General features: G+C 42.1%; 1 protein-coding gene across 2 annotated transcripts; it reads right to left on the reverse strand.

The window, feature by feature from the left end:
• Nucleotides 1–880: 880 nt before the first annotated feature.
• ZBTB24 (zinc finger and BTB domain containing 24) lies at nucleotides 881–11,617 on the reverse strand. 2 transcript variants are annotated; one of them, XM_061366797.1, is made up of 7 exons: nucleotides 11,534–11,613; nucleotides 8,119–9,135; nucleotides 7,560–7,727; nucleotides 7,318–7,401; nucleotides 6,540–6,623; nucleotides 4,380–4,461; nucleotides 881–3,775 (listed from the first exon to the last, which is right to left on the reverse strand). In XM_061366797.1, exons 2-7 carry the CDS (start codon nucleotides 9,089–9,091, stop codon nucleotides 2,962–2,964), a joined length of 2,205 nt encoding a protein of 734 aa, XP_061222781.1. In that variant the 5' UTR covers nucleotides 9,092–9,135; nucleotides 11,534–11,613; the 3' UTR covers nucleotides 881–2,961. The 2 variants fall into 2 exon arrangements, with proteins under 2 accessions (XP_061222781.1, XP_061222782.1); XM_061366798.1 differs by lacking the exons at nucleotides 881–3,775; nucleotides 4,380–4,461 and having other exon boundaries at nucleotides 6,546–6,702; nucleotides 11,534–11,617.
• Between the last annotated feature and the right edge of the window lie 15 nt (nucleotides 11,618–11,632).

Raw genomic sequence — 11,632 nt, forward strand, 5'->3', positions numbered from 1 at the left:
TTTTAAAGGATGCATTTGTTTGCTAAATAGTTCTTAGTGGCAGCTGGACTAAAAACCAAAGAGGAAGGGATTTCCCTTCAAATACAAAGCTTTAAGGCTTCAATTGCAGCCTTAACCATGCATACACAGAAAAGGGATTTATTTTCATCTTCAATACAAATATACTCCATAGAAAGGAAGAAAATGGTGTCAAAAAAGCAACACTTGTGGCATGAGAAGTTCGTGTGGTTTCTCAAGTGCAAGGCACAATGTGTGCTGACAACTTCGGTGATGCAGGGCACAAGATGAGTCACTGCTGTGCTAGTCACAGCAGCTCATTTCTTCACTGGTAACTTGCAGAAAAGCTAAGAAAATTCCAACCCCCAAACTTCTTTTTTTAAGTCATAGGGAAAGCATCGAGCAGTCAGTATGTGATAGTGCACAACTGCAGCATCGTACTTAATTCTGCAAAGATAACTTCATAATGAACAAATCAAAGTTCAAAAAAAGGGGAAAGGCATTAAGTGTTACTTTACTGGTAGTCTTGGAATTCAGCTTGTAACCAGCTTTTAAGCATTTCAGGATTCATAAATACGTGGCAGAGAAGGAACTCAGTGTAAGCTCACATAAATTTATGATGACCAGACAGTATTATGGTTGCACATTACAGTATTTTAAGATGAAACCACCAGAACATTTATTGTAAAGTTAAAGTTATATGATTATCAGCAAGATTTTCTTAGATGTTATAACAAGCTTTACTGTACTTTTTAATGCTCTTACAGCATCAAGACGCCATCAAGCCTTTGAAGTACACAAGTTGTATTTCTCCATTTTGAGAGAAAAGGTGAAAAGTCTAAATAGGGGTTTGCTGTGGGAAGGTTTGGGGCTCTTCCCCCCCCCCCCCCCTTCACTGGTTTGTTCTCACTGTCTACCCTTCTCATGATCCATTTACATAAAAACTGATCTAGTACGTTGAAAAACTGGAGGTACTTACTCAAACTCCCGCAGCATGCAGTCAGAAGCCAGCTGAGTAGTCTGGACTGGAGTGGGGAATGTCATCCAGAATACGATCTCTCCAGAATACGACAGACATAGACATACTGGACTGAGGGCAGCAGAAGTCCACCAAGGTGAATAAAGAGCTGGAGCACATGATGGAAAGGACAAGAACTGTGCTGCTTAGGCCCTAGGTGCATGAAATGTTGGAAAGAGCTTCCTGCTGTCTTCAACTACCTAACAGGAGGTTGTGGAGAAGACACTTCTTGGAGACACAACAGTGGGATGAGAGGCAATGGACATAAACTGGAACATGGGAAATTCCAATTAAATACAGGAAACACTTTTATCACTGCAAATATGGTCAAACAATGGAACTGATGGCCTAGAGGGGTTGTGTATCTTCATCCCTCAATGCATTCAAAACTCAGTCAGACCACAACAACATGATCTAGGCACACCTGCTTTGAGGAAAATGGTGGACCAGGTGGCCTCTGGCAGCCCCTTCCAGTTTGATTTATTCTATCGTTCTATGCACTGAGCTTTTATGCCAGTGACTCTCTGGGCAGTCATATAAGCCAAGCATGTACAAAGACCTTTCGTTCTGCTTTTAAATTCAAATTAATTTTTGAATTTTTCATTTGTTAAAACACAAAATATCAATGTAAATCACATTTATTTTTAAAAAAGGACACTTTAAAACCACAGTGACAACTGAGCACATTCCTTTAAGTACCAGTTGTATTTTATCTGGTTTTTAACGCACTAGTACACTATGTGAGACATGACCAGTAGCCAAACTTGAAAATGCAAAGCATATACTCTGGCATGGTATTTTATAAAGATGCCAAATCTTTTTTATTAGCAGCCAGTCAGTCAATGAAAATAATTTGTACACATCTAATTTAGTCAGCGAAAATAGCCATACAACTTTAACTCAATATGCTCCATTTATGTAGCTCATTATGCTCTGAAGTGATTCAAGTCCCCACAAAAAACAGTTACCAGCTTTAACATATATAAAAAGTAACATCACATTCCGCTTTCTGAAATACAAAAAAATAACACTTTAAATATACACTGGCTCCTAAGCTTATGGAATCCTGTCAGGAAGAGAAATTTGTTGTCCAACAATGTCTTCAACATCAAGAGCTCTTCAAAGTGCTTGACAGAGTTTGAAAGCACTATCCCCACTTACTAGATGATGAAATAAGGCACAGAGGTTAACTACCTTGCCCACAGTCACACAGGGAGTGAGTGGTAAAGCTAACAGAGCAGAATTTGGGCTATTCAGTTGTCCAGTGTAACCACCACATCTCATTGCCACTATTAAAGTCTAATGACTTAAGCATTTCTGAGGAGCAAAACTTGTATAGCACACAGTAAACAGGAGGGGTCATCCTGGGCCAGTCAAAGGCTGCAAAAATTTCAACCCAAACCAAACAAATTTGGTAGTCAGTAAATCAAAATGCACTTCAGGGAATGATAACATAGAAAATTATACATTAGCCTGCAGAGAAAAAGCTCATTAAACATAAGATATATGATGTTAGCTTTGCAGAAAGTACTGATTATCTTAAGCTTGACAGTAGTTTAGGTAATTCTGACTTCATCAGAGAAGTCTTACTTTCTGATCAGCAGACATCTTGCACACTGTTCTTCTACCAGCTAGGTATGCTTCTCTTAAGAGTCACACAGGAATGTGACTAAGGGGCCAAATAGCTCCTCAGCAGGCATGGATGAGGCACAAAACCCCACACCGATCACGTGTGAGGTGTGGACTAAGTGGTATAGAAACACCAATCTGGAAAAATAAAAGAAGTCCCAAATAAATAAGGTTAAAAAAGCCTGAAAGTCACCCATCAAAATCACCAAGAAATGCATCTTCAGATAGATTATGCTGTAGAAACGACAGTGCAATATGTGTTATCACTGCTTGGATGAGAAGCAATGCTACAGCCCAGCCCTCTGATGACAACCGTTTCAGAAAGCCTCTCCTTGAACAGGATGCTCATGAGATGACTCATTTACTGACAGAGACTGCTGATGTGATTCAGAAATATGTACACGTTGATTCTGTTCTTCACTGTTTTGATGGGAAGGAACCGTATCTTGGCTAGAGTGAGAATGTTGACTTGACTCCTTAGTCAGCTGCACATGCGGAGCTGGATGTGAAGATTCTGCTAAGTGGATTCCTTCATTTTGTCCTTGATGAGCATGGAATTGTTCTAGTGCTTCCTTTGAAAGAGTGAAGACATGCATTTGTTCAGGCGGGGCAGCCTCTATTTGGTTTGCAATCATATTGATACTTTGGATTTGTTCCACTTGCTCCTGCTGCGCTGACAGCAACAAGTTTTGCAGCTGCTGTGGTGGCTGAGCAAGCAGCGTGAGGTTAGCAGCCTGCTCTGTTGTCATATTTGAGGCATTTTCTGCAGTGACAATACTAATGCCTTGATTATGACTAGGCAAGAAGTTTATATTATGTACTGCATCTGTAACCAATAGCTGAATTTCCTGCCCTGCAGAGGTGGCAAGTTGATACTGCTGCAGCTGAAGAATGTTTCTCACTTCTTCTGAACTAGTGTTGGTGGTTGAGGCAGCACTGGCTTCCTGAAACTGCTTTTCCTTGCTATGAATTTTCAAATGAGCCTTCAGGTTGTCCAGACGAGCAAACTGTAAACTACATTCTGGGCAGGAGAAAGGCTTTTTGCCTGTGTGTAAGATACAGTGTCTTCTCTTGGCACTGGAATCGGAGAAGGACTTTCCACATATACCACAAGAATATGGCTTTTCTCCTCTGCAAAACAATGTATTGATCTCATTAAAACATTCACTTGGACAATGCTTTCTGCAACTCATTACAGAATAAAAAGCTTAAACTATTATTTTATTTTGCTGAGTCATAAGCACTTAAGAATTGTGACATAAAAAACATTCTCTAGTTCACTTCCTAATTATTTCTACTGGACTTCACAAACTGTAGACACTTCCATTAGCATATACTCAAGAACTACAGAGATAACATAACTGCCCTCCTGTTACAATATCAGAGCTACAAACTCTTGTTACACACATCATGGCTACTGTTCTGCTGTCAAACATAAACTCACAGTAACATTTTCACATAAATAGTATAATAGTAAGTACATTGTCATTAAACAGACACAGTACACCAACGAAGAACCTTACAGTGTCCTGGCACACTAGTATTTAACAGTGAAGTGCTTTCCACTACCATTTCTTTAAACAGATCAAGGAAAAAATTTTAAATAGATTTATCAAATATACACCCAAAACGCAAACCAGCCCTGACCATTCTACAACTGAACAAGCACTCCACAGGGGTATCAGATTAGAAGTTACTTTTTTAAAGAATGTAATAAATGTTAGACATACTTTACCTGTGAATTCGAATGTGAGTCTGAAGAGAACTTTTAGCTGTAAATGATTTGCCACAAATTTCACAAGTGAAGGGCTTCTCACCTACCAAAAGAGGTCTGTCATCACTTTTTTTTTATATAGCACTTCCCATCAATGTATTAAAAAATATTTTCTATTTTACCATACACAGTATCAAGTGTGTACTGGCAAATCATCACACTTCTGCCACGGGTCAGGACAGATACCCAAAACCGAATGAACTCGCTAGTTAAATAAGGGTACAGTATTTTAAACATACATCTCTGATGTTTCTCCCCTTTGTAGATACTCAAGAGTAACAAAACCTGTATCTATGATAAAGGTGCAGGTGTTCCACATGGAACAGACAAGTTAGAAAAAGACTGACCCTGAACTAGTAGGCATTAATGCTAAACTCATGTGCAGCACCATGCAGATGAGTAAGCCCAAGTTTCCAAACCTGAAAGTGAATCCGTTATCTTAACAAATTGGCTGGCTTCCTATAAGGCTTCATCATCCCAGGTCTATGATATCCTGGCAACACTAGTCAGAGAAAAATTAAATTATGGTGGGTTGAATAAATTCTGTTTGGTTGGTTTGGATTTTTTTTTTTTACTGCATTTAAAATTCTTGTGTCTAATTGAGTAGAAGCAGAGGAGCCAAATTAAATAACAGAAAGGTTCACAAGAAACAGATACTACCCAACCAGAGCAAATCCTAATCCACACCATAACATATCTAGTTCCAGCATCTTACTGAAAACAAGAGTAACTTCCTAAGTAGACTGTATTCACATGACACGGTGTTACGAAGGTGCTGCCATAGCAGAACAGTCATATCAATGCTAAAATAAAATCATAGCACAGTCAGCACTGGAAAGGACCTTAAGATCATCTATAGTTCCAACCCCCCTGCCATGGGCAGGGATATCTGTCCCCCGAACCCCTTAGAATTTTACTTCTTACTTTTGAGATGGGACAGATCAATTGCTGTTTCTGCAATGTTAATACTGGTGTGTGGCCTCTCTTTTCTGGAAACAGAATACATTGCAAAGGAGTTTCTGCTAGAACTCATCTCAATTTACCTATTTTTGCAGTGTATTTTGCTAGTATGCTTCCCCTTCTCATTTCTCACCACCAAACTGATTTCCTACTGCACTTACAGAGCTGTACCAGCTTCAGATACAAAACTATTGTGTGTGTCAACAAACACCATGTTCTCAATAGAAAATGCAGTATTTCTAAGTATCAAAACGCTATTCTGGACACACTAAAAACTTACAAAAGCACAAGTTTTGACCTCGTTACACCCCAGAGAATTTAAAGCTGGGTTATTTTCACTGAGAGAAGGAAATGAATGAGATACATAACTCAATGTTGTGTGTATGTTATAACCACAGGCAACATGCTTTAGAACAATTTGATTTGGAGAAAAACCCAATCACCACTGTTTATAGCTATTTTAAAAGAAATAAAAAATATTCACATGTCATTTTATGAACTTACCCTTCACAAAAAAGTTATTTCAAGAAGCTTATGCTTTGTTATCACAAGAGGGTAGATCAACATATTTATCCCTGTTATCCAGCCATTTTGGTATCACCTTGCCCTCTAAATCTCTCAGAACACCCTCTGACGCACTTGCATTAAATGATCCCTCCCAGCACATCACGTCTGGTTTATTACAGTGCAATGAAAAGATAAAAGGAAATTACCGTTCTGGCAGCAGCACTTTTCATAAGCACAGATCCCTCACACACAGAGATGCCCAACTCATTTAAGACATACACTTTCTGTTACTAGTTAGCTCACTTCAAACCCCTGGACATGCTGGACAAGCCCCAAGACATACGCTGGATGTGTCTCTACTGATAGAAACTGAATTTCCAGTCCAGGATTCTACCACAGGAGAACCCGCATTTTCTGCAGGCTGGGGAAAAAACCCCACTACTTCCTACAATAGATACTACTTCTGCACTATTGCAATACCAAGTTTTTTGTGCTCCTGCATTCTAGATCTTCATCAGCAATACTGGCATCATGATGTACAAGTAGAGCAGAAGTTCCTCCCACAGAGACAAGGGTCATTTGCCCAACATTTTCTTCAAGTCTCCATTACTTCAAGAAAAAACAAAACCCGCAAAATATGACGGACAATATTACCTGTATGTGTTCTTAAGTGTTTCTTTAACTGAGCTGCATCCATGAATTTACGACGACACTGGTTACATTCCGGCAGCGAATGGCCTTGTCGCAATAACAAAAAAAGTGTCAGTGCATAAGTGATCCCCTGTATCTCTTCAGTGACCTTTGTTAAAGCACTTTCCTGTAAAATAACCACTTCGATATAATATAGAGAAAAAACAAAAGGTGATACACTGCCTCCTCTCTATCTTAACTGCCACACTCTTATTCCTCTATTAAATATCATCATGGGAAAAGAGGGGCTGGCACCTGATCCCCCCCAAAACACGCTTTCTCTTAAGTTTTGTAAATTCTGGTTTTTTCCCACTACTTCCTGTGTGTGTAGCTTAATCTCCATCATGCTCCAGAAGCGAGGACACTTCTTAAAAGCTTGTTTGCCGTTACTAGTCCAAGGTAGTGGGAAACTACAGAGCAATTTGCACAACAGGCAGCGGACACAATTGTTTATACAACTCCTAGCTTCTGTGTAACACAGACAGCTGGGCTAAAGCAATCAAGCTGTATGTTAAAACCAGCCTAACTGATTTTTAGTCATCATAAGAGTCCTTCTCCATTAACTCTTTTTCTAAACATTCAATGTATTACATGCCATTTTGTCTCTTTCCTCCTATTCATTGTTACATCAAGACACCACACACCAGGGTAGCATCACTGAAGAATTTTCAGCCTTAGTCAATCTTAGGAGGACAAATCAGCATGGACTGTAAGCCAGCAGTGTAACCCAAACTTGTTATACCTGTGTGTACTCGATAGTGGCTCTTGAGCTGTCTCTTTTGGCTGAAGTATTTCCCACACTGATCGCACGTAAACGCCTTCTGCCCTGTAAAGAAGATCACTTATTAAAAAGCCAGCCACATTCAAAGCAAGCATAAGGAAATAAATAAATAAGCCAGCACACACAAGTGAGAGCAGAAATACTTTTTTTCAGAAAGGCAGATTGCTGGGGGAGAGAGGTTCCATTCACCTTGAAATATTTACCTGTATGCAGGCTCATATGCTCCAGAAGAGAATGCTTTGTTGTCAGAGCCTTACTGCAGACAGTGCACGTGTATGGCCGCTCTCCAGTGTGCATCCGCTCATGGACTTGAAGAGAATGCTTCTGGGAAAAGCCTTTTCCACACTCGCTGCACTTAAAAGGGCGCTCCCCTAAAAGCAAAAGATGACATTTTTAAGAATGGATGCGTTATTTCTCATTAGACATTCTGACACGGAGATGCACTGCAATAACATGGTCACTAAAAATGACTTTTGCATAGTGATAAGGAGAATTAAGAGACAAGCTTCACACAGCAATAAAATAATTCTTTAAGCATTGCTATATCATTCAGCATTTAAACAGTGACATGATTAACTAAACTGCAGTCAAGGTAAGACATAAAGGCTATGAGGTCTCCTGACAGGAATAAAAGAGCAAACATAGGAGACACTGTAATTTGGACCAGCATCCTATTCTGGGCACTTCTTGCTGTAGACAACAGTCCACATTTCAGCAAGTCACTAAACCCTGACCCAAAAGCAGCAGTCTCTTAATGCCTACCTGTATGACTTCGTTGATGAATAGCTAAGAAGTGATTGTATTTAAATACTTTGCCACAGTCTTTACAGCGAGCTTCAGAACCCGCACGTTTTCTTTTTCCATCAGTTCTCTTTACCAGTCCTTTTTCATCCTCATCACTGAGAAGCTTATAATCTTTTAGTTTGACTGACCTCCTTATTCTGCGTTTGCTGTAACGGCTCCGAGTGCTCTGTATTCCTTCTGATTTGGGATCATAATTCTCATCTTTCTCAGCTGACAGATCGACAGCAGCTTCTGAGCCACAAGCATGTTCATTTTCTTTTGCATCCTTCCTCGCTGGAGACTGTTCGCTGGCAACTGTTTCTTCTGCTGCAGTGTCTTTTGTCGTAAAGTTCTTCTTATTTTGCATGGAGTTGTTCTCTCTCAGCTGCACATCTTCAGCAGAATTTCCTCCTGATTCTCCTTCTTGGACATTACTGACTTTTCTCGGTCGCCCTCGTTTTCGCTTTGGTGGATCTTCATTTTTCTTGTCACTTGCAGTAACAGCTACAGTGGCCTCACTATTAGCTGGAGCTGGTAACACACTACCTGGGCTACGGCTGGCCTGATAGTCTGTGCAGGCCCACACCAGGTCAGTCACCTTCAGCAGCTGTGCAGTAGCCAGAATTTGTTCTGTGTTTTTCTCACTGGCACGGAGACAACCAGTGTAGATAAATTCTAGCAGTGCTCCAAAGGTGTCTGCAACCATTCCCTCCAACATGTAAACTGACTGTCCTATTTCACCCTCATCAACAAACATCATTGAGAAGTATTCACTGCTGGCAGCAAGCAAAGCTTTATGGGCTCTGAACTGCACATTCTCCACTATCAGAGTAATGTCACAAAGAAAATCCTTTTTCCTTTGTTCTTCAAAATTAGCTAGAATGGTATCTTTGTGAGCTTTGGAGTGGATGATGACCAGTTTCTCAGAAGAATCAGGAGTCGTTTCTGCCATTTTTATTGCAAATATGAAAGGAGGTGCCTACAACAACAGAATAGCTTTAATTAAGGAATATTTCACAAGTTTGCATTATAAGACACTAAATACCATTTGCTTTACCAGTCAACAGCATTCAATAGTTACTGAAGAAATTCTCAAGCCTCTGAACTTTCTTTCAAAAAAAAAATCAACACTGATGCCAACAGATTTGCTTTGAAAAGTGTTTTTAAATCATAAGAAATGGCTACAGATACCTTCTTAGATGAGAACTGCTGCCTATTATTTCACTTCATTATCTCTGATGTATTGCATCCAAAAAAAAACCCAACAAAGCTATCCTTTCTGAAAACTCCTTTCACAACTAGAACCGGACAAAAATTCACAGCTCCTAAATGGTGTATTTGGCCTGCATGGCAAGGTTCTGGTACCAGAGGGGTTATAGGGAGAAGCTGCTGTGAGAAGCTGCCAGAAGCTTCCCCTGTGTCTGTCAGAGCCAATGCCAGCTGGCTCCAACACAGACCCACTGCTGGCCAAGGCCAAGCCCATCAGTGATAGCAGTAGTGCCTCTGGCATAATAGGAGGGGAAAAATCCTGCGCATGGCAACTGCAGCTGGTGAGTGAGAATATGTGAGAGCAAGAGCCCTGCAGACCACAAGGTCAGTGCAGAAGGAGGGCAGGAGGTGCTCCAGGTGCAGCAGCAGAGATTCCCCTGCAGCCCATGGTATGGCCCCCGGTGAGGCAGGCTGTGTTCCTGCAGTCCCTGGAGGTCCATGGTGGAGCAGATCTCCACCTGCAGCCCATGGAGGACACCACACTGGAGCAGAGAAAGTGAGAGGAGTCCTCTCCTGAGGAGGAAGGAGCAGCAGAGACAACCTGTGATGAACTGATGACAATCCTCATTCCCCAGTCCCCTGCCTCACTAAACTGGGACTGAAGTTGAGGCTGGGAAGAAGGGGGGAAAGGTGTTTTAAGATTTGGTTTCACTGTCTCATTATCCTACTCTGATTTGATTGTAATTTCCCCAAGTCGAGTCTGTTTTGCCTTTGACGCTAATTGTTGAGTGATCTCCTGCTGTCCTTATCTCAACCCATGAGCCTTTTGTTATATTTTTTTCTCTCCCTGTGTCCAGCTGACTTCTCTGTCAGAACTTACCTGCTAAGCTTCAGCCTATGGAGGTGGGCAACAAAAGCAGCAAACCAGAAGCTTTTTAAGGAGCTCTGTCTAAAACAGGCGTGGCTATGCTAATTATTAACTATCAATTTGGTGTGCTGAGCTTCTTCAACAGTAAATTGCAAAAACTAAAAAGAAAAAAAAAAATCCGACCACTTTAGAAGAATCCACCAAACACTACTACAGGTGTGCCAAAAATGTCCATTTCAAGAGGATCAAATGAACCAAAGGTGAAACGAAGTAGCTACCTCCCATCCTAATTTATAAGTATCATATTAAATACAAATATCTGTATTTCCGTTTAGTGAGCCCACTTGTTCCAATCACTATAATGGATGCTGTAAGAAACAACTTATGCTATGTACAGATGATACCCAAATGCTGCTGAAGTGGCCCACAAGTGATTTTTTTAGCTTCTCTCAGCTACCAAACAGTTCATGATGGAACCAAATTGTTTCAATCAGTAGCTTTAATTTCTGGAAGATGTGAGCCTGGTGCTGCTGGAGCACCCTAAAGCAGGGCTGCAGGTCTGACTCCACAGTGCCTTGCAGTGTGTTAGGGAACTGATAATAGATGTTCCAGAGGGTTTTGGCATTCGATCATGAGCTGACATTAGTATTTTGACTGAAAAATCCAAACCAGCATGTAACTGAAACCCCCCTCATAATTCTAGAGTAAGGCTGTGGAATGACAGAATCAGGTAGGTTGAAAAAGACCTTTAAGATCATTAAGTCCAACCGTTACTCCAGGACTGCCAAGACCAACAGTAAACCGTATCACTAAGGGCCTCATCTACAAACTTTCTAAACACTTCCAGGGACGGTAATTCCACCGCTTTTCGTAGGAATTCTTGGAATACAGAGGGGAAGGCTCCCACGCCGCCAGCAGCTCGGCCAGACCGACTCCCGCCCACCCTCTGGTAAGCTGCGGAGTGTTCAGGCGTACCACGCGCGTTCCGGGGCCTGACTCCCAGTAACACAGCGCGGCCCAAGGCCGGTTCTCCACACACAGAGAGGCGGCGAGCACCGCCCGGGCCGCAGAGAAACCGTAAAACCCGCGGTGGGCGGGGCGCGTGAGGAGGCTGGGGGCACCACAACCCCCTCACCCGTTCCCCGCAACTCGCTCCCGCAGGGAAGGCCGCTCGTCCCTTCAGCAGGCCGTGAGCCGCGTGAACCGCCGGCCCGTGTTCCCTCACCCCAGATGCCCAACCCTACCCCAGGCCTGGCGGCTGCGGCCCAATACTGTGGAGGGGGGAGTCAACCGCCACTCACCGCTCCCCCGCCGGACCCCCTCAGCGCAACCGCCGCTGCACTTCCGGTCCGGCCGGCAGCAACGGAGGCGCGCCTTGCGTCCTGACGCACCACGCACCGCACGGCGGGTCGGCCC

The sequence above is a fragment of the Neopsephotus bourkii genome, unplaced genomic scaffold (assembly GCF_033783945.1).
Source record: "Neopsephotus bourkii isolate Nb327-2 ecotype Australia unplaced genomic scaffold, CSIRO-AGI_Nbou_v1 NB_1358, whole genome shotgun sequence".
In the NCBI taxonomy this organism is placed as follows: domain Eukaryota; kingdom Metazoa; phylum Chordata; class Aves; order Psittaciformes; family Psittacidae; genus Neopsephotus; species Neopsephotus bourkii.

Bases quoted from the DNA above. Each gene is read 5' to 3' on its own strand.
- ZBTB24 (XM_061366797.1), bottom strand. From the start codon at position 9,091: ATGGCAGAAACGACTCCTGATTCTTCTGAGAAACTGGTCATCATCCAC. The intron at 7,402-7,559 runs GTAAATATTTCA...TCTTCTTTACAG, and splicing joins GCATATGAGCCTGCATACAG to GGCAGAAGGCGTTTACGTGC. The intron at 4,462-6,539 runs GTAATATTGTCC...CTCTTTTGGTAG, and splicing joins ACACTTAAGAACACATACAG to GTGAGAAGCCCTTCACTTGT.